A 22,851-nucleotide genomic window follows, 5' to 3' on the forward strand; every position below is an offset into this window, starting at 1 on the left:
AAGAAGAGCAGCTGGGACTAGAACTGGCACCCATATGGGATGCCGGCACTGCAGGCGGCGGCTCTACTCGCTACGCCACCCTGATTTTTTGAAGCAAGCCTGACATGCCAGGCATTAGTAATTCACAAAGAAGAAACTTAAATTGGAGGATTTAAAAAACCAGCATTGGAATTGTTGCTCCTAGCTGTTATTGAGACAGACTAGATTTTTCTCCTTCGTTAAATCTTGTTTATAGTTCCCTGCTTTGGGATTCATATACCTCGGATGGATTGAGAGCCAGGGTGTGGGATTAGACAGTGAAGTCATAGTCTGTCATCATGTTTTGGTTCTATGTCTCAGGCTGAGGCTTGTAGGTAGTCAGATTTTGAGAGTTTATGATGTTGAGCTGAAAAATTTGGCTGAGGCTTGCGTAGCTGCTCACTGTGGTAGATTTAAAAATTTTTCTTTAGGGAGTGCTTGACCTGAACCCAAGAGCTCACTGATTTGCCTGAGTAAAATATTTAAAATCACATATATACTTTTTTCTTTTTTTTTTGTATTTGAGAGGCAGAGTGACAGAGAAAGAGAGATATATAGAGCTCCCATCTCCCATCCGCTGGTTCATTCTCCAAAAAGCCAGGCCTGGGAACTCCGTCAGGTTCTCCCACATGGGTGTCAGGAACCCAAGCACTTGAGCCAACTGCTGCCTCCCAGGGTCTACACTGGCAGGGAGCTGGAGCTGGGAGCCAGCGCTGGGCATGGACCCCTGTCAGTCTGAAATGGGATGTGGGCATCTTAACTGCTGGACTTCATCCTTTCTTCTTGCCGTCATAATAGCTTCCCCCATGCCTCCTCTGTCTGCGCTGTCCTCCCCTGACCCAGGGCACTCTGATGCTGGACCAGCGTGAAGAGTAAGGAAGGTGCCAGCCTAGTTTCTGCGCTTGGCCCAGCCCCGGCCTTCTCGCGTCTTTTGAACACTGCACACCTTTCTCAGCTGTGTCCGGAGGAGGCCTGACCAGTGCAGGAGCAGAAGCCAGTCGCGGCTTGAAGGTCTGAGGCTGCGTGTGCTGAGGATCTGACAGTAAGCAGGGACTGTCCGCCTGGCCCTCAGACTCGCACCCAGACCCACTCGGCAGCCACAGCAGTGGTGGCCGTGAGGAGCTGGGAACCTGCTGCTCAGCCGGCGGGACAGACAACCCAGCGGTTTTCTCTGTTAATCAGAGTCTTCTCCCAACAACACAATTTATCTCTGACTCTTCAAAAACACCTACCATCCGAGCCCTTTCAGGAAGCATGGGCCGCACAGCGAGACGGATGAGGCACCTGCTTTGGTTTGATTTCCATTTGTTCTAATTACTTTAAAAAAAAAAAAAGATTTATTTATTAGGCAGAAATAGAGAGAGGGAGAGATCTTCCACCTGCTGGTTCACTCCCCAAATGGCTGCAATGGCTGGAGCCAGGAGCCAGGAGCTTCTTCTGGGTCTCCCACATGGGTGCAGGGGCCCAGGTACTTGGACCATCTTCCACTGCTTTCCCAGGGGCATTAGCATAGAGTGAGATCTGAAGCAGAGCAGCTGGGACTAGAACTGGCACCCATGTGGGATACCAGCATTGTAGGGGGAGGCTTAACCTTCTATTCCATAGCACCCGCCCCCTAGTTCTGATTAATTTTGAGCGGAGAAACTTAGATGACTGTGTCTGTTTCCTGGGCTGCCATAAAAAGTTACCAGGAGCTGCTGACCTTTGTTCTCTCACTGTTCCGGAAGCCCAAGGTCCGAGGGGAGGCACTGACGGTGACGGGGTTGGTTGCTTCTGCGGCTCAGGGAGAGTCCGCCCCAGGCGCCGCTCCTAGCTGTGGTGGTTGCCGCAGTCTATGAGTCAGACCTGGACCCATCCTCCCCGTCCCCGCCTCCCTCTCCCCATGACCTGCTCGCCTGTGTTCTCTTCAGGATTTTTTTTTAATGTTTTTAAGGAATACAATTTCATGCATTTAATATATACAGATTTGGGAACCTGAAGACTCTTCCCCCCACCTCCCTCCCACCCATATTCCTGCCTTTCTTCCTCCTCCCTCATCCTTTCCCATTCTTCTTATTTATTTGAAAGGCAGAGTTGCACAGAGAGAGAGAGAGAGAGGTCTTCCATCCGCTGGTTCACTCCCCAAATGGCTGCAATGGCTGGGGCTGAGTTGATGTGAAGTCAGGAGGCAGGAGCTTCTTCTGGGTCTCCTGTGCGGGTGCAGGGGCTTAAGCACTTTTCTGCTCTCCCAGGCTATAGCAGAGAGCTGGATTGGAAGTGGAGCAGCTGGGACTCGATGAGATGCCCATATGAGATGCTGGCACTGCAGGTGGCAGCTTTACCTTATACACCACAGTGCTGGCTCTTTTTTTTTTTTTTTTTTGCTTTTTAAAGATTTATTTTATTTATTTGAAAGGCAGAAAGACACGGAGAGAAATCGATCAGAGAGAGAGATTGATTGATTGGTTGATCCTCCATCCACTGGTTCACTCCCCAAATGTCTGCGTGGCTTCAGTAGCTGGGGCTGGGCCAGACCAAAGCCAGGATCCAGGAACTCCATCTAAGTCTCGAAAATGGGTGGCAGGGGCTCAAGGACTTGGACCATCACCCGTTGCCTTCCCAAGCACATTAGCAGGGAGCTGGATTGGAAGTGGAGCAGCCGGGACTCGAACCGGTGCCCATATGGGATGCAGGCACTGCAGGTGTCGGCTTTACCTGCTACTTCATGGTGTCAGCCGTTTCTTTCCTTTTTTTTTTTTTTTCCCCTTCTCTGAGGCCTCAATTCACTTCCTGTGCGGGTTGCAAGAAGGTGAGGAGACACTCTTGCCTGCTCCCAGGACGCATACCTAGTCTTGTGTAAAGCAGAACTGTGTTGTGTTTTTCCAGACAGAACAAAGATAAGTTTCCTGCGTCTCTTCCCAGAAGAGACTTTCTGTTAGGGTTTGAATCCTCCTGTGGTTTAACTTGTACATAATTTTATGCTGCATATTTAAAAATACTCAGCTAATACAGACTGCTGGTGCTGAAACATAGGCAGCATAGAAATGGGCAAAGAAAAACTGAGAGCTGCCTTCCGCTTCCTCCGTTGCTTGGTGCGAGTTCCTCTGAACCCCCTTGTATGGATTGCTTGAGTCTGTACTGGTCTGGCAGGACTAGGTAATAGAAAGCAAAGTGGAAGTATTGCTCGCCTTAACCTCTCTCTGGGACAGTCACCTCTAAGTCCATTTCAGCAGCATTTTCGTGTGTTTTTTTTTTTTTATTCCACTTTTTAGGTTCTGTGTAGAGACGGTTTATTACCATAAACGAGCGTAAGGGGAAGTTCAAGCCCTGAAAGCTGCTGTAATAATAGCTGTGCTCCTGCTTCCTTTGTCCTGCAGCGTCCACAATCTCTGTATTTCTCTTTCAGATTCACTCCAGAGGCCGACTTTGCAATAGAAACACCCACAGTTGTATCGATGGTTGGGGAAAGATAGTGACCAGAGGCAGAGAGAAAGAGCGCTGACGTCCTGGGAAGATGAGCATGCTGAAGCCCAGCGGGCTAAAGGCCCCCAGCAGGATCCTCAAGCCAGGGAGCTCCGCCTTGAAGACACCTGCTGCTGGTGATGCGTTGTGTCTTGCCTTTCCTTTCCTCCTCTTTTCACTTTATTTTGAGAGGCAGAGAGACAGAGAGATCTTCTGTCTGTTGGTTCACTCCCCAAACGCCCTTAGCAGCCAGGGCTGGGCCAGCTGAAGCTAGGAGTCTTAAGAGACTCATTGCCTGTCTCCCAGGTGGGCGGCAGGGACCCAGGTACTTGAGCCACCACCTGCTGCCTCCCGGGCACATGAGCAGGAAGCTGGATTGGAAGCAGAATAGCCAGAACTCACACTCAGGCGCTCCAGTGTGGGATGCGGGTGTCCTAAGAGGGGTCTTGACCACTGTGCCCATTGCCTGTCCCGCATGTTTTTTCTTTCTTTTTTTAATAATTTGACAGAGTTATAGACAGTAAGAGAGACAGAGAGAAAGGTCTTCTTTCCATTGATTCACTCCCCAAATGGCTGCAGCAGCCAGCGCTGCGCTGATTCTAAGCCAGGAGCCAGGTGCTTCCTCCTGGTCTCCCATGGGGTGCAGGGCCCAAGCACTTGGGCCATCCTCCACTGCCTTCCTGGACCACAGCAGAGAGCTGGACTGGAAGAGGAGCCACCAGGACTAGAACCCGGTGCCCTTAAGGGATGCTAGCGCCGTAGGTGGAGGTTAACCAAGCGAGCCACAGCACCAGCCCCTCATGTTTTTTCTTAACAACAAACAAGTGATCCTGTATGAAAACTTAAGTTAGAAATTTTTATTTAAAAAAATAGCTTTATAAAAATTCATGTTCTTGAAAACAGTTGAGGCCGGCGCCGCGGCTCAATAGGCTAATCCTCCACCTAGCGGCGCTGGCACACGGGGTTCTAGTCCCGGTCGGGGCGCTGGATTCTGTCCCAGTTGCCCCTCTTCCAGGCCAGCTCTCTGCTGTGGCCCGGGAGTGCAGTGGAGGATGGCCCAGGTGCTTGGGCCTTGCACCCCATGGGAGACCAGGAGAAGCACCTGGCTCCTGCCATCAGATCAGCGCAGTGCGCGGACCGCGGCGGCCACTGGAGGGTAAACCAACGGCAAAAGGAAGACCTTTCTCTCTGTCTCTCTCTCACTATCCACTCTGCCTGTCAAAAAAAAAAAAAAATTTTTTTTGAGAAGAGTTTAATTAAAAGATAGAGTTTCTGGCCTGGCCTTATGGCACAGTGAGTTAGGCTGCCTCCTGGGACACCAGCATCCCATATCAAAGCGCTAGTTCAAGGCCGGGCTGCTCTGCCTCCAATTCCAGCCCCTGCTAGTGTGCCTAGGAAGGCAGTGGAAGGTGGCCCAAGTGCTTGAGCTCCTGCTACGCAGGTGGAAGACCCAGACGGAGTTGTTGGCTCCTGGCTCTGCCTGGCCCAGCCCCAACCCTCGTGGCTGTTTGGGGAGTGAACCAGCAAATGGAATATTTTTCTCTCACTGTCTCTCCTTGTCTCTCTGTCAATCTGTTTTTCAAATAATAAATGAATCTAAAAAAAAAAGGACATAGGATTTTATATTTGGCAATATTAATCAATGAAGAGTTTTTATTATTAAAAAATAGATTGATTGATTTACTTTGAAAGAGTTACAGAGAGGAAGGGAGAGACAGATAGAGGTCCTCCATTTACTGCTCCCTCCCCAGATGGCCCATATGGCCACTGCTGGGTTGGGCCAGGAGCCGGGAGCTACTTCCAGGTCTCCCACATGATTGTCATGGGTTGCTCTCCCACACACATGAGCATGGAGCTGGATTGTAGGCAGAGCAGCTGGGACTTGAACCGGCACTGTGATTTGGGGTGCCTGGGCTTCAAGCTGTGGCATAACCTGCTGTGCCACACATTGATCCACCTTAAATTTGTATCTGCGGATGTGTATTGCCAAGGAGTCATTATCAGTGATTAATCACTCATCGTGATTAAAATTGGGAGAGAAGGAAAGACAGTGGTGTGATGGATCAAGTGCTCTTTGCCTCTTTGCTTAAAAAACAAAACCAGAACAGTTCTGCGGGAGTTGTGGGCAGCTTCTCTCGCTGTGGGCTTTGCCTGGCTTATTTTCCTTAAAGTTAGAGGTCATCTGCCCAGTTCTGAAATTGAACCTTGTCTGTCTTCTGTCTTCAGTTGCAGCTCCAGTAGAAAAAACAGTATCCACCGAAAAAGCATCAAGCGTCCCATCCTCTGAGGCTCAGGAGGAATTTGTCGATGACTTCCGTGTTGGGGAGCGCGTCTGGGTGAACGGCAACAAGCCTGGGTTTATCCAGTTTCTTGGAGAGACCCAGTTTGCACCAGGCCAGTGGGCTGGGATTGTCTTAGATGAACCCATAGGCAAGAACGATGGCTCGGTGGCTGGAGTTCGTTATTTCCAGTGTGAACCTCTGAAGGGCATTTTTACCCGACCGTCAAAGTTAACACGGAAGGTCCAGGCGGAAGACGAAGCCAATGGCGTGCAGACGACTCAAGCTCCCAGAGCCACGTCGCCGTCTGCCGGCAGCGTGGTGTCCTCCCCAGCCACCCCGGCAAACATTTCCCATAAGTCTCCCCAGCCAACAGCAAAGGACCCTTCAGCGACATCCCAGATCAGCAACCTTACGAAAACCACCAGTGAATCCATCTCCAACCTTTCAGAAGCTGGCTCAATCAAGAAAGGAGAACGAGAGCTCAGAATCGGAGACCGGGTGTTGGTGAGTTGATGAGACAATCCTCTGGCTGTGGTGCCGAACTGAGTCAGACTCCCTGTGAGGGGGTGAAACACACAGTTACGGTGTTGCTTGGCCCACAGTCTGGCCACTCGCTTTCAGAAGAATTAATCAGATTTTCTGTTGGTTCAGTTTATGTGTAAATACATAAACAAATTCCAAACTGTCTTGCATTTTGTGTAGGGCATGGCCACAAGCATAGATTTGCAATGATACGCTAGTTTTATTTTCCACTTGAGCCAAAAGAATATGGTTTCTATAAACATTTGTGGGGTTTTTTTTTTTTCCTTCTGGTTTTTATTTTTTTATTTTTTTAAAGATTTATTTATTTATTTGAAAAGTAGAGGAATGGGTCAGGGGAGTAGAGACAGAGATTTTCTTTTTCTTTTTCTTTTTTTTAAAGAATTTTTTTATTTATTTGAAAGAGTTACAGAGAGAGGTGGAGCCAGAGAGAGAGAGATCTTCCATTCCGCTGGTTCACTCCCCAAGTGACTGCAATGGCCAGAGCTGAGCTGATCCGAAGCCAGGAGTCAGGAGCTCCTTCCAGGTCTCCCATGTGGGTGCAGGGGCCCAAGGACTTGGGCCATCTTCTACTGCTTTCCCAGGCCATAGCAGAGAGCTGGATGGGAAGAGGAGCAGCCGGCACTAGAATTGGCGCCCATATAAGATGCCAGCGCTGCAGGCTGGGGCTTTAACCCACTGCGCCACAGCACTGGCCCCCAGAGATTTTCTATCCTTTGATTTACTCCCCAAATAGCCACAATAATGAGAGCTGGACCAGGACAAAGCCAGGAGACAGGAACTCCATCTAAGTCTCCCACGTGGGCGGCAGAGGCTCAAGTACTTGGCCCACCATCTGATGTTTTTCCCAAGTGCGTTAGAAGGGAGCTGGATCAGAATTGGGGCTGCTATATAGGATGCTGGAGTCGCAAGCCTCAGCTTAACCTGCTGTGCCACATGCAGCCCTTTAACTTTGGTTTTAAGGATAGTAGTGTATAAATATAACAAGATCCTGCTTCCATAAATGTTTTGAAAAACTCAGACGTGAGAGGGTGTTGTTTTAGAGTTGCTGAGTTTTTTATTTATTTATTTGAAAGGCAGAGAGACAAAGAGAGCTCCCATCCTCTGGTTCACTCCCCAAATGTCTGCAACTGCCGTGGGGGTGGGAGGTGGCAAAGAGTTGGTTGTGGGGGAGGGGATGGAGCTGGGAGCCAGGAACCCCATCCAGGTCTTCCACATGGTGGCAGAGACTCGGCTGTTGGAGTCCGCACCTGCTTTCCCAGGGTCTGCGTTAGCAGGCAGGTGATATTAGGAGCCAGAGCTGTGACTCAAACCCAGGAACCCTGACGGGATGTGGGTATCCTAACCAGTGTCCCTTTGGGCCTTTTAAATGATCGGGTTTATATCTAGAAAGAAGAGGAAATGTAGAGTGGATTCTCTTTTAGTAATAAGCAGGGAACACAGGGTGTAAGGTCTGTATGCTGTGCATTCTGGAATCTCTGAGTTTGTACCAGTGATTGATTTGTTCTTTTTATTTTGGCAAGAGTGGCAGAGTGGCAGTTGTGCTAAGAACATAAGCTGAGTCCCAGGTTTGCCTTTGTGACCTGAGCAAGATAGTTAACTTTTTTTGTAAGATTTATTTATTTATTTGAAGGGCACAGTTGTAGAGGGGCAGAGGTAGAGAGAGAGAGAGAGAGAAAGAGTCTTCCATCTGCTGGATCACTCCTCAAATGGCCGCAACAGCCAGAGCTGGGCCAATCAGGAGCCAGGAGCATCTTCTGGGTCTCCCACATGGGTGCAGGGGCCCAAGCACTTGGGCCATCTTCTACTGCTTTCCCAGGCCACAGCAGAGAGCTGGATCGGAAATGTAGCAGCTGAGACTCGAACTGGTGCCCATATGGGATGCTGGCACTGCATGTGCTGGCTTTACCCACTATAACAGCACTGGCCCTGATAGTTAACTTCTAAATTTTCTAGCCTATAAGCATGAAGTTAATAATACTACTAACTTCATAGTTTTGCTGTGAGGAATAAATTAGGTAATGCGTGTAAAATTCTTTGTGGTGCCTGGGATACAGTAAACATTCAGGAAATGCTAGCTGTTTTTCTCGTTATTGCAGCTAAAGTACTGATTTAATGGTTTTTTTTTATTATTTTATTTTTAATTGGAAAGGCAGAGAGAGAGAGAGGCAGAAGAGATCTTCCATCTGCTAGTTCACTCCCTAGGTGCCCTTGGTACCTAGGCTGACCCAGGCTGAAGCCAGGAGCCGAGGACTGAATCAGGGTTTCCTACCTGGGTGGCAGGAATCCAAGTACTTGAGCCATCACCTGTTGCGTTAGCAAGAAGCTGGGTCGGAAGTGGAGCCAGGTCTGACCCCGGAGGTTCTGACGTGGACGGGGGTGTCTCCGCAGCGACTTCACTGCAGCACCGGGCACCCCCCTCAGCCCGAATCTTGATGTTTGGCTAGTACTCGCCTGCTGTACCAATTTTGGATTTGTTTCAAATATTCCTCATTATAGGAAGTTTTTGTGTTTACTTTTTCTTTCATTTTTACTGTACAAAAGTACTTCAGAAAGTGCACAGGGCAATGAAGTTAAAAGATAGATTTCTTTGGTTCAGTCACCGTCTCTTATTTTGGGAGGCCTGGGTTCAGTGCCCAGCTCCAGCTCCCGGCTCCGGCTTCCTGCTAATGCAGACCCTGGGAGGCAGCAGTGTCAGCTCAGTGCCTGCCCTCACAGGGGGTTGGGGTGTGAGCCCGTGAACTATGAACTACGGTGCTGTGTGTGTGTGTATGTGTGTGTGTGTGTTTCTGTCTCTGAAATAAATAAAAATTAGAAAATGACATGTCGTCTCAGTGATGGAGGTTCTCCAGGGTAAAATCCCTTAGTGCCCAACTGCTTAAAGGAGTGGCTTGGTTTTCGTGGTGTTTGGGGCTCAGTAATTGGGCAGTGGTTTCTTTCTGCAAACCTAAGCCAGGCGTGCCACGGCTGGCGTCTGTCCAGCCTCAGGAACCTTGTGTAAGCCTGAGGGGCTGGGAGTTTGAGGAGTGGGGAGTCTTGTTCTGGAATTTGAGGCAGACAAGTTTGACCACTGTGCAGGCCTCAGGGCTGAATGTGAGATCACTTCCCCTAACTCCCAACAACTTTATTGATCCTGTGACTTTTTAAAGCATTACTAGGAAAATATCTTGAAACACTTTCTATCTTCTGATCACAGCAGGTTAGGAAAGCCAACACATGGGGTTTTGCTTCTGGTTCCACGTGAAAGTCACCAAGGTAGTTAGAAAACCACCTGCAGCCGGCGCCACAGCTCACTAGGTTAATCCTCCACCTAGAGGTGCCGGCACACCGGGTTCTAGTCCCGGTCGGGGCGCCGGATTCTGTCCCAGTTGCCCCTCTTCCAGTCCAGCTCTCTGCTGTAGCCCGGGAGTGCAGTGGAGGATGGCCCAAGTGCTTGGGCCCTGCACCCCATGGGAGACCAGGAGAAGCACCTGGCTCCTGCCATCGGATCAGCGTGGTGCAGAGGACCCCCTAGGAACTGAACCCCACTTCCTGGAGGTGCCCCCCAGCTCCAGCTGTTCCTAAACACCCCAGGCCCGGCCCCACTCTGGGATGTTCTGCCCCCTTGCGGCCACTCGGGTCGGGGCTCAGATGGCCCTCGGGACAGGCGTCCTCGGCAGCACCTTCACTGTGGAGCCCTCTTGCTTCCATCCACTCCTCCTGGAACAGAATTGGAACTCCATGAAGACATGGAGCTTCCCTCTCATACTGGTGCATTCCCAGCCCTTAGGCCACTGCTCAGTACAGGCTGCTGGAAGGGGCACAGCTGTCACGTGGTACCCTTGAGGGGGAAGGGTAGTACTGTGACCTGGGACGCCAGGGGCAGAATCAGAGTCCACGGGGAGAGCCCTGTGAAGGACCTGTCTTCCTGTGCAGAGCGTTGCCGGGTGGAGGGCCCAGAGCAGCTGGCACCTGCTCACCGTGGTCCGGTTGGGTGGGGTGGAGTGGCATGGGGTAGTTGGCACACACCCTCTAGCCACATTTACAAATTAAAAATAGCTGTTTAGCTTAGAGTGTGGCAGGTTGGAAGCCACCTTAGAAAATTTTATTGCTCCTAAAATTCCTCTAGCGCAATCCCTCATTAGCATTCACTGCACATTTTATGGCCTTGTAAACCAAGGCACAGGAGATTAGACAGCTTGTTGAGCTGATAATGAATAGATGGGCGGTGTAGAGGGATTAAGAGTCTCTTGTGTGTACCCACATTTGTTGACCCAGCAGAATTCATCAGTGTTCTTATTTCATAAGAGCTTACAGGAAGGATGTGTCTCTGTTCCCACAGCATTTTGCAGAAATCTCTCAAAATGGCTACCACTTAAAAAAAAAAAGCTTTATTTTATTTATTTGAAAGGCAGAGTTAGAGAGAGAGAGAGAGAGAAGGTCTTTCATCTGCTGGTTCACTCCCCAAATGGCCCCAGCGGCTGGAGCTGTGCCAACCCGAAGCCAGGAGCTTCTTCCAGGTCTCCCACGCGAGTGGAGGGGCCCAAAGACTTGGGCCATCCTCCACTGCTTTCCCAGGCACACTAGCAGGGAGCAGGATCGGAAGTGGAGCAGCTGGGTCTTGAACCGGCGCCTGTATGGGATGCTGGTACCACAGGCCAAGGCTTTAACCTGCTGCACCACAGCACCGGCTCTGGTTACCACTTTTGACAGGAATTACATTTATCTGGACTTTTCTCTCACTCAACGGCCAACCCTGTATTCTATTTATCTTTGTATTCCAAGGGCCTAAACACTCAAGAAATACATATTGCATGAATGAGAGAACTTAAAAATCCCAGATTTGCTAAAGTGAGAGTTTAGTCACTCAGTTTTCCAGTAGCTGAGCTGCTGGTTTAGTCTCCAGAAGATCTTCTACTTCTGTCTTAGATTCACCACAGAACTAGAATTAGGAGTTATTGGCACATTTTTTTAAAAATATATTTATTTGAAGGCAGAGTTAAAGAACGGGAGAGATAGAAAGATCTTCCATCTGGCTTACTCCCCAAATGGCTGCAATGGTTAGAGTAGGGCCGGCCAGTCCAAAGCTAGGAGCCAAGGTCTTCATCTGGGTCTCCCACATGGGTGCAGGGGCCAAAGCTCTGGGGCAGGTTCCCACTGCTTTCCCAGGCGCATTAGCAGGGAGCAGTCAGGATTCAAACTGGTGCTTGGCTGTGGGATGCTGGATTTGCAGGTGGTAGTTTTACCTGCTGCACCACGATGCTGGCCATGAATGGAGGAACTTTTAAAAAGAAATTGAGTTTGAAAGATATGCTTAGAAAAAAATGTCAGAAAACCAGATAATCTTCTGAAGTAGTGCGGTGATTGGAGGGAGCTGGTGCAGGCTGTGAGGATCCAGCTGAAAAGCAGCAGGAATGGAGGGGGTGGAAAGCAGCACACACTGGGTGCCTTTTGTGGCGTCAGTGGAGGGGGTGGAGCACGGTGCACACTGAGTGCCTTTGTGGTGTCAGTGCAGGTGGTGGAGCACGGCGCACACTGAGTGCCTTTGTGGCGTCAGTGGAGGTGGTGGAGCACGGCGCACACTGAGTGCCTTTGTGGCATCAGTGAGGGGGTGGAACATGGCGCACACTGAGTGCCTTTGTGGTGTCAGTGCAGGGGGTGGAGCACGGCGCACACTGAGTGCCTTTGTGGCGTCAGTGCAGAGGGTGGAGCACGGCGCACACTGAGTGCCTTTGTGGCGTCAGTGGAGGTGGAGGAACATGGCGCACACTGAGTGCCTTTGGAACCTGTGGAGACTCACACACCCCTATGTGCTCTGAGGTACCTACGAGAGTGGGATTCTCTGTAGTGGAAAATAGTGGTGAAAGAGGGATAATTAACAAGTGCTGCTGGAATAATTTTGAAGATAATTGACGTTTGAATATAATTGACATCAAGCAGTGGCTAGGACAAAAGACTCACAGCTTTGAACTGTTGATGTGAAGTAAAATGTGAAGAATGGTAATTTTAACTTTTGTGAAGACACGGTGGCTCTCAGTGAAAAAGATCAACAGCATCAAGTATTTTAAAGCCCCCCCCCTTTAAAAAATTTATTTTTTTATTTATTTGAAAGTCAAAATTACGGGGAGGGGCAACAGGAGAGAGGAAAGTCTTCCATCTGCTGGTTCTCTCCCCAGATGGCCAGTGGGGAGGGAGCTGGATCGGAAGTGGAGCAGCTGGGACTTGAATTGATGCCCACTTGGGGTGCTTACATTTTCCTATAACAGAGAGGCCCAAACCAAACATGCTGTGTGGATAGTGGACATTTGTCCTCCATGTGGATAAAGGTGCAAAGGAAGAATGGGAAGATAAACTCCAGTTGGTGAAGTGTAGGTATTATGATGAATTTTCTCTTCCTTTTGTGTTGTAAAAGTTTTGTTTTTATCAAAAATATTTATTTGGAAGTAGGAAAATCGCTCTGGGGTAATAAAGTAGTTTTCTAAGGGAGAGAATAATTAATTTGGTAGACATCTTAAAGACTAAATATTATAAAGGCTGTTTCATTATTGGGATATACCAGGTATCAAACCACTGATTTATGTGAGTTACACAGGCAACTTTATTGATCGATCTTCAAGAGAACTCAGAGAAGATGGGGTGAGAAGCCCCTGGGACACGTGGTGGGACGCAGTACTCAGTGGGGGACGCAGTACTCAGTGATGGGATGCAGTACTCAGTGGTGGGACACAGTACCCGTGTGGTGGGACGCAGTACTCAGTGATGGAACGCAATACTCAGTGGAGCTATTATTTTTCACTTTATGTTTCTGTGTGGGAGCAAACTGTTGAAATACTTACTTAAGGTATACTAAGCTGATCTTCTGTATATTAAGATAATCGAAAATGAATCTTGATGTGAATGGAAGGGGAGAGGGAGTGGGAAAGGGGAGGGTTGTTGGTGGGAGGGACGGTATGGGGGGGGAAGCCATTGTAACCCATGAGTCGTACTTTGGAAATTTATATTCATTAAATAAAAGATAAAAAAAAAAATACTCAGTGGAGGACACAGTACTCAGTGATGGGATGCAGTACTCAGTGGTGGGACACAGTACTCAGTGGTGGGACACAGTACCCGTGTGGTGGGACTCAGTACTCAGTGATGGGATGCAGTACTCAGTGGGGGACGCAGTACTCAGTAATGGGATGCAGTACTCAGTGGTGGGACACAGTACCCGTGTGGTGGGACGCAGTACTCAGTGATGGGATGCAGTACTCAGTGGAGGACACAGTACTCAGTGATGGGATGCAGTACTCAGTGGTGGGACGCAGTACTCAGTGATGGGATGCAATACTCAGTGGAGGACACAGTACTCAGTGATGGGACGCAGTACTCAGTGGTGGGACACAGTACCCGTGTGGTGGGACTCAGTACTCAGTGATGGGACGCAGTACTCAGTGGTGGGACACAGTACCCGTGTGGTGGGACGCAGTGCTCAGTGATGGGACACAATACTCGGTGGAGGACGCAGTACTCAGTGGTAGGACACAGTACTCAGTGATGGGATACAATATTCAGTGAGGGACGCAGTCCTCAGTGATGGGACGCAGTACTCAGTGAGTGGTGGGACATAGTACCTGTGTGGTGGGACGCAGTGCTCAGTGATGCGATGTAGTACTCAGTGGTGGGACACAGTACTCGGTGATGGGACGCATTATTCATGTGATGGGACACAGTGCTCAGTGCTGGCACTCAGTACTCTGGTGGGATGCAGTCCTCAGTGGTGTGATGCAGTGCTTAGTGATGGGACTCAGTAGTCAATGATGGGACGCAGTACTCAGTGTTGGGATATGGTACTTAGTGATGGCATGCAGTACTCAATGATCAGATGCAGTACTCACATGGGACACAGTACTCAGTGGTGAGATATAGTACTTATTGGTGGACCCAGTTCTCATGTGTAAGACTTGGTACATGGGTGGGACGTAGTGCTCAGCAATGAGACACAGTACTCGTGGTACTATTCGGTACTCACTGGATGGGATACAGTGGTCAGTGATGGGACACAGTACTCAGTGATCAGACACAATACTCACATGGGGTGCAGTACTCAGTTGTGGGATGCCGTACTCACATGTGGTCACAGTACTCATGTGGAGGACTCAGTACTCATTTGGTGGGACGCAGTGCTCAATGACGAGACACAGTACTCAATGATCAAATGTAGTACTCATGTGGGATGAAGTACTCAGTGGTGGGACACAGTATTCACATGGTAGTACTCAGTTCTCACGTGGCGGGACACAGTACTCAGTGATGAGATGCAATACTCAGTGGTGGGATGCAGTGCTCAGTGATGAGATGCAGTACTCAGTGGTGGGATGCAGTATTCAGTGATGAGACGCAGTGCTCAGTAGTGGACACAGTACTCATGTGGTAAGACGCAGTACTCACATGGTGGGACACAGTGCTCGGTGAGGGGACACAGTACTCAGTGGTCAGATGCAGTACTCAGATGGGATGCAGAACTCACGTGGTGGTCACAGTACTCATGTGGTAAGACGCAGTACTCACATGGTGGTCACAGTACTCATGTGGAGGATGCAGTACTCAGTGGTGAGATGCAGTGCTCAGTAGTGGACACTACTCATGTGGTAAGATGCAGTACTCAAATGGTGGGACATAGTGCTCGGTGAGGGGACACAGTACTCAGTGGTCAGATGGAGTGCTCACATGGGATGCAGAACTCACATGGTGGTCACAGTACTCATGTGGAGGACGCAGTACTCAGTGATGGCAGTGTTCAGTGCTGGGACACAGTACTTCATGAGCAGCTGGAGCAAGTGCAAGAAGTGGGTTCGTCTCTTCACTCTAACCTTTTCTTCCTCCAGGTTGGAGGCACCAAGGCTGGTGTAGTGCGCTTTCTTGGGGAGACCGACTTTGCCAAGGGGGAGTGGTGTGGCGTGGAGCTGGACGAGCCGCTCGGGAAGAATGATGGTGCCGTCGCCGGGACGAGGTTAGTTGGCGCTTGAACAGCATCTCGCGGGTCTCACGAGTGTGTGGCGAGACGGAAGTGTGCGTTCCCGAGAGCTGCTCTCTGATCGCCTCCATCTACTCTCTCTCCATCTGCGTGGATATCGTACACACAAGCATGCAGCTTATTTTTCGAACCAGAGAGGAAATACCATGGCAGCCTTTTGGCTTCTCTCCCTTTTGGTAGTGGTGGTTCTCCCCAGGGTGGGGCTGGAGTGAGGAGCAGCTTTGTTAGGAAAAACAGCCTCCCTGTCTGGTGAGAATCGCACCCCGTGGCGAGCGAGTAGACCGGCAAGCAGACTTCTGCCACTGCAAGGAGACCCCCTGCCCCCAGGGTCGAGGAATACAGAGTTTCCTACGCTTCTTGTGAGATGCGTGTGCGGCGTGATGCCTTAGCAGGAGTATGGTAGACAGTGTATGAATGTGTGGCTTGGTTATGAAAACGTAGGCTAGCATGTTACTTAGAAACACACACAAATTGATAATGAGCACATGGGCTCTATCTACCAACTACAACGCCAGTGACTTCAGATACGAATCTTGGTGCTGCAGTGATTAGAAAGCTCGCCTGGGCTGGCACCTGGGACACCGGCATCCTTTATGAGCCCTGTTTTGAGTCCTGGCTGCTCCACTTCTGATCCAGCTCCCTGGTAAGACATTTGGAAGAGCAGCATATGATGGCTCAAGCGCTCGGGTCCCTGCACTGATGTGGGAGACCAGGATGGAGTTCAGAGCTCCTGGCTTCAGCCTGGCCCAAACCCAGATAATGTGGCCATCTGGGGAGTGAACCAGTGGATGGAAGTTCTCTCCCTCTCTCTCTGTCACACTACATTTTAAATAAATAAGTTTCTTTCTTTTTTTTTAATTCAGGGCCAGTGTTGTGGCGTAGCAGGTAAAGCTGCCGCCTGTGCTGCTGGTATCTCATATGGGTGCCCGTTTGTGTCCTGGCTGCTCCACTTCCAATCCAGTTCCCTGCTGATGCGCCTGGGAAGGCAGCAGAGGACGGCCTGGGTGCTTGGGCCTCTGTACCCACACAAGAGTCCCTGAGGAGACTCTGGACTCCTGGCTTTGGCCTGGCACCACCCCAGCCATTGTGGCCATTTTGGGGTTGAACCAGTGGATGGAAGACCTCTCTCTGTATCTCTCCCTCTCTGTAACTCTGAATTCCAGGTAAATAAATAAATCTTTTAAAATTAATCTTAAAAATACTTCTTCTTCTTCTTTTTTTTTTTTTTTTTTTTTTTTTTTGACAGGGAGAGTTATAGACAGTGAGAGGGAGAGACAGAGAGAAAGATCTTCCTTCCATTGGTTCACCCCCCAAATGGCCGCTACGGCTGGAACTGGGCTGATCCAAAGCCAGGAGCCAGGTGCTTCCTCCTGGTCTCCCATGCGGGTGCAGGGCCCAAGCACTTGGGCCATCCTCCACTGCCCTCCTGAGCCACAGCAGAGAGCTGGACTGGAAGAGGAGCAACCGGGACTAGAACTGGTGCCCATATGGGATGCTGGCGCCGCAGGCGGAGAATTAACCAAGTGAGCCATGGCGCTGGCCCCCCCCTTCTTTTTTTTTTTTTTTTTTTTAATAAAACTTTTTAAAACATTTACAAGGGTTATTCGCCTTTTTTGATTAGCATGTTTCAGGTGTATATATTTATGGGTTACTCTGTGATATTTTGGCTTTTGCACCAGCATGTAGTGATCAAGTCATAGTGACTGACATTTTCATCTCCTTATCATCCCTTTACGTTTGGAGCCTCCAAGTTCCCAAACACAAGGGCACTTCAGAAAGTCCAGGGAGTCCAAAGACAAGTTTATTTTGGTGCGAAAGAAATTCACGCGTAGCTTTTTCACAGTATACCCTTGCACAAACTGCTGTCCCCTCCTAACTGGGGGCTACTGTGAACCACAGTCGCCCCGCTGGCGGCCATCCCTCCTGGTATTGAAGCATTGCAACTCTTGAGAGGAACAGCTGACCGGCATCGCTGGTTGGTAGTTCTTTATCTCTGCTTTAGTGGCTCTGCCAGAGGTCGGTGCTTGTTGGGTTTCCTCCTTTTTCTGGCAGTTTCACCGAGCGGGGCTCCCGTGCTGAGCTCCTCTGCTGCGTGTTTACGGGGCAGGAATAGTTGTTAGCTACGCCCTGTGCACGGAACCTGGGCTGCAGATGCGTGCCTCCGTGTACCGTGCTGTCACTGGTGCGTTGTCTGGTGGGTTATCGGCTCATGTGCTTGCGAATGCCGGGTGCCGATGCAGGGAATCTGTAGCAGTCCAGTCACAAGATAGGAGCCGAGAGAGCCTTTGGGTTATAACTGCTATTTCTTATAATTAAGTTGTTTTTTGTCACTGTTCTTCTTGTTCCCCAAAGGTACTTTCAGTGTCAGCCCAAATACGGCTTGTTTGCGCCCGTCCACAAAGTGACCAAGATCGGCTTCCCTTCCACCACGCCAGCCAAGGCCAAGGCCGCCGCGGTGAGGCGAGTGATGGCGACCACGCCCGCCAGCCTGAAGCGCAGCCCCTCGGCCTCCTCCCTCAGCTCCATGAGCTCGGTGGCCTCGTCCGTGAGCAGCAAGCCCAGCCGGACAGGATTAGTAAGCCACCCTCTCAGTCTGTCCCTGCTTCTCTGGCATGACAGATGCGCGCGCACAGTGCACCTGCTTTGCCTGTCCTTGTGCTGCTTGCTGCCCGTAGCTTGCTGTGAAAATCCTTGCAAGTAAGTCTTGAGGAGCGGAACTCCAGCAGGAATGCGATTTTTTTTTTTTTTTTTTTTTTTGACAGGCAGAGTGGACAGTGAGAGAGAGAGACAGAGAGAAAGGTCTTCCTTTTGCCGTTGGTTCACCCTCCAATGGCCGCCGCTGCAGCCGGCGCACCGCGCTGATCCTGGCAGGAGCCAGGAGCCAGGTGCTTTTCCTGGTCTCCCATGGGGTGCAGGGCCCAAGCACCTGGGCCATCCTCCACTGCACTCCCTGGCCATAGCAGAGAGCTGGCCTGGAAGAGGGGCAACCGGGACAGAATCCGGCGCCCCAACCGGGACTAGAACCCGGTGTGCCGGCGCCGCAAGGTGGAGGATTAGCCTATTGAGCCACGGCGCCGGCAGGAATGCGATTTTTTAAAACAGGAAAGTGCTGTTCTTGGCTCTCTCCAAATTGAAAAAGGCTTACCAATGTACCAGCTTTTGCTGACTGTAATAAGTACTGCTCAGCCTAACGTTTTGGGGTGATTTCTTTGACCTGAAATTACTTGAGGCCAGAAATGTCAGGAAAATTGGAGGGATCTTTTCCTCAGGTACATAGGTCTTTTTCCATTTAAACTTCAAACAGTTTTAGGAACTAAAATACTTTGAAAACAATCATGTTCTTAGAAGTTTAGTGTTATGTTAATACAGCCTAACAGAAAATAGTGTGTGTGTGTGGCGTGTTCCTGATGTGGCCCGAGGACACAGAAGGTCCTGGAACCTGAACGGGTGCGGGGGAAAGCCCTGTCCTGTTTGTTTCCTCTTCTCCTTACCTCTCCTCCTTTTCCCTCTCCCGCCTTCCCATTTAGAGCAGCGACAGTAGAGTCATCAGAATTAAAGTAAAATAGTGCCTCGTTCTCTGTTTGTTAACACGGTATTTTCTTAGTGTCAGAAGCACTGACTGTTATTACCTCATCCCGTCCTTAAGCTTATTTTACTTGAAGCAATGTGAATGTTGTTGAATGTTGTTGGAATTACAGCAGGAGGCTCCGGCCCAGGCTAGATTCAGGGCCTCAGCTTCAGGATAGTGAAGTGCAGGTGGGAGCCGGACCCGCCGGGGGTGTGGTCGAGCAGCAGGGTGGCGGGGCCCTGACCACTCTGTGCCGTCCCTTCCGCTGCTGTTGGGTAGGGAAAGGAGGGGGGCCTCAGTGGGGGTTGTGTGCCCTGCCAGCCAGTGGGGCTTTCCTCCTGCAGCTTGTGAGACTCTGCAGTTGGCGATTTATTTTTACTGATTTGAAAGACAGAATTACAAAGAGGTATATATATATATAGAGAGAGAGAGAGAGAGAGAGAGACAGACAGACAGACAGATGGACACGTCTTCCATCCACTGGTTCACTTCCCAAATGCCACGATGGCTGGAGCTGCGCTGATCTGAAGCCAGGAGCCAGGAGCTTCTTCCAGGTCTCCCACACAGGTGCAGGGGCCCAAGGACTTGGGCCATCTTCTACTGCTTTCCCAAGCCATAGCAGAGAGCTGGATCAGAATAGGAGCATGAATCTAAAAAAATAAAATAAAATAAAATAAAAAAAAAGGAAGAGGAGCAGCCAGGGCTAGAACTGGCACCCATATGGGATGCCAGTTCTTCAAGCCATGGCTTTAAGCCACTATGCCACAGCACCCGCCCCTGCATCCTTGTTTTTTTTTGTTTTTTTTTTTTTTTTTTTAGATTTAGATTTATTTTCTGCTTATTTGAAAGGGAGAATTACAGAGAGAGAGGGAAGAGATACTCAATCTGCTGGTTCACTCCCCAGATGGCTGCAATGCCAGGGCTGTGACAAGTGGAGCCAGGAGCCAGGAGCTTCTTCCTGGTCTCCTGCATGGGTGCAGGGCCCATGCACTTGGGCCGTCCTCCACTGCTTTCCCAGGTGCATTTGCAGGGAGCTGGATCAGAAGTGGAGCAATCGAATCTCCAACTGGTGCCAATATGGGATGCTGGCAGTGCAGGCACTGGCTTAACCCTCTAAGCACAGTGTGGGCCCCAAGGAAGTCTACGTCTTTAACAGAAAAATTACCAATGGACTTTATGGGCAGAGCACTAAGAACAGTGGAGGAGGAGAAACCCAGAGCCCTCAGTGTGGACAGTGGCTCAGCAAACTCTTCTGCGGGCATCGTGTCCGTCTGGGTGTCGTAGGAACAGTTCACGCATGTCCTCCCTGGATCAGGACTGATCTCTTGAGGAACTTTTGTCACCTTGAAATGATTGATCCGTTTCTCTGGGAAGTATCAGGCTCTCCCTGCTCTGCTAGTCCCTCCTCTTTTCAGACTAATTCTGATTCCCCCAGCTCACCTGATGCAATGAGGATAATTGATGAAAGAGACGATGGCCCCTTGCCTTGTGAGACAGCTTAGTTTGTGTGTCTTTATGTAGTTTCTTTTCTTTATTTTTTTTAAAGGCATTTATTTAATTTATTTATACAGAGAGAGCGGGGAGAGAGAGAGAGCGAGAGAGATCTTCCGTCCCCTGCTCACTCCTCAAATGGCTGAAATGCCTGGGGCTGAGCCAGGCTGAAGCCAGGAGCCAGGGGCTTCTTCCTGGTCTCCCAAGTGGTACAGGGAATCTAGGACTTGGTCTTCTGCTGCTTTCCCAGTCTCACTAGCAGGGAGCTGGATCAGAAGTGGAGCAGCCAAGGCTTGAACCGGTGCCCAGGTGGGATGCCAGTACTGCAGGCAGAGGCTTAACCTGCTATGCCACAGCGCCAGCTCCTTTAATGTAGTTTCTAAATCAAGAAGTGACCATAAAAGAATATGACGCCGGCGCCGCGGCTCACTAGGCTAATCCTCTGCCTTGCGGCGCCGGCACACCGGGTTCTAGTCCTGGCCAGGGGGCCGGATTCTGTCCCAGTTGCCCCTCTTCCAGTCCAGCTCTCTGCTGTGGCCCGGGAAGACAGTGGAGGATGGCCCAAGTGCTTGGGCCCTGCACCCACATGGGAGACCAGGAGAAGCACCTGGCTCCTGCCTTCGGATCAGTGCGATGCGCTGGCTGCAGTGCACCGGCTGTGGCGGCCATTGGAGGGTGAACCAACGGCAAAGGAAAACCTTTCTCTCTGTCTCTCTCTCTCTCTCTCTCACTGTCCATTCTGCCTGTCAAAAAAAAAAAAAAATGACAAGGATATAGAATAATTGAAAATGTGATTTCAATATTATTGCTGTCAACATATTTCTGTCCTAGAAAACAAAGAAATTGAAAGAAGCCTCCTTTGTTCCCCGTTCTCCGTAACCACAGTGACTTCCTGTCGTGGTGTGTGAGCAGCTGGGCTCTGTCCACCTTGTCCACCCTCATTGCCTGTGCTGTGCTGCTTTTCACACAGCTCTTGCTTTATTTATTTATTTGACAGGAAGAGATATAGACAGTGAGAGAGAGAGACAGAGAGAAAGGTCTTCCTTCCATTGGTTCACCCCCCAGATGGCCTCTACGGCCGGCGCTGCGCTGATTCGAAGCCGGGAGCCAGGTGCTTCCTCCTGGTCTCCCATGTGGGTGCAGGGCCCAAGCACTTGGGCCATCCTCCACTGCCTTCCCAGGCTACAGCAGAGAGCTGGACTGGAAGAGGGGCAACTGGGACTAGAACCTGGCCTCCATATGGGATGCCGGAGCCGCAGGTGGAGGATTAACCAAATGAGCCACGGCGCTGGCCCACTTTTTGTTGTGACAGTAGGCAAAACCCAGCCCTGCAAAGACAGATGTCGCAGAAGGGAGCGTGGTGCGATCCAACGCCGAAACTGAGTTGTCTTGAGACAGTGGCTTTTGTGGTGTCCCACAGATGTTGTGTGTCCTGGAAATTTTATTTCATTTTTTTCTAAAAGATTTATTTATTTATTTGAAAGAGTTACACAGAGAGAGGAGAGGCAGAGAGAGAGAGAGAGGTCTTCCATCCAATGGTTCACTCCCCAATTGGCTACAACAGCTGGAGCTGTGCAAATCTGAAGCCAGGAGCCAGGAGCTTCTTCCGGGTCTCCCACGTGGGTGCGGAAGCCCAAGGACTTGGGCCATCTTCTACTGCTATCCTGGACCATAGCAGAGAGCTGGACAGGAAGTGGAGCAGCCGGGTCTCGAACCGGTGCCCATATGGGATGCCGGTGCTTCAGGCCATGGTGTTAACCCATTGCGCCACAGCGCTGGCCCCCTATTTCATTTATTTTAAAGTTATTTATTTATTAGTTATTTGAGAGGGAGAGAAAAAGGGAGAGACAGAGAGAGAGAGAAAGAGTTCTACTGTTGGCTGGTTCACTCCCCAGTGATTGCCAGGACTCCATGTGGACATCAGGAACCCGTTTGAGCCATCACCTCCTAGGCGCATTCGGAGGAACCCCAGGATCAGGAGTGGACAGGACTGCAACCAGCACACTGTTATATTCCCAACCAGGGACTGACTGAGCTGCATAGTCAAATGCCCGCCCCCCCTTGCAAGTTGAAAACACCACTCATTTCCCTGTGAGTTTGCCCTGGTGCCCTGGGGCATCTCTGCTAGCTGGGGACCTTTTTTATTTCTTCTAAGATTTATTTATTTTTTTGAAAAATCAAAGTTACAGAGGGAGAGACAGAGAGATCATCCAACCACTGGTTCACTCCCCAGATGACCAGCAATGGCCAGGGCTAAGCCAGGCCGAAGCCATGATCCAGGGACTTCACCTAGGTGTCCCACGTGGGTGGCAGGGGTGCAAATGATTGAGCCGTCTTCCACTGTTTCCCAGGCCGTTAGCAGGGGGGTGGATCAGAATCAGCAATACAGGACAGCTAGTGTCCTTATGGGATGCTGTATGCAAATGTGACGGTCTGACTTGCTACCCCACAACACTGGCTCTGTGGTTTGAGAACTTTTTGTTCATGTGTTCAGGAAGGAGTGTGAGTAAGAGGAA

General features: G+C 50.2%; 1 protein-coding gene across 37 annotated transcripts in view; it reads left to right on the top strand.

Moving 5' to 3' along the window:
• The window catches only part of CLIP1 (CAP-Gly domain containing linker protein 1), a 136,650-nt gene that overhangs the window by 38,884 nt on the left and 74,915 nt on the right, over positions 1-22,851 (top strand). For all 37 annotated transcript variants that reach the window (XR_011385256.1, XR_011385257.1, XM_070066122.1 and 34 more), the window contains 4 exons: positions 3,404-3,596; positions 5,686-6,245; positions 15,128-15,252; positions 17,629-17,851. Coding sequence is in view for 35 of the 37 variants with exons in the window: in XM_070066122.1 (XP_069922223.1) it covers positions 3,512-3,596; positions 5,686-6,245; positions 15,128-15,252; positions 17,629-17,851 (993 nt within the window). In the remaining 2 variants the exon portion in view is untranslated. The remainder of the gene's footprint in view (positions 1-3,403; positions 3,597-5,685; positions 6,246-15,127; positions 15,253-17,628; positions 17,852-22,851) is intronic.

The sequence above is a fragment of the Oryctolagus cuniculus genome, chromosome 21 (genome assembly GCF_964237555.1).
Source record: "Oryctolagus cuniculus chromosome 21, mOryCun1.1, whole genome shotgun sequence".
Taxonomy (NCBI): Eukaryota; Metazoa; Chordata; class Mammalia; order Lagomorpha; family Leporidae; genus Oryctolagus; species Oryctolagus cuniculus.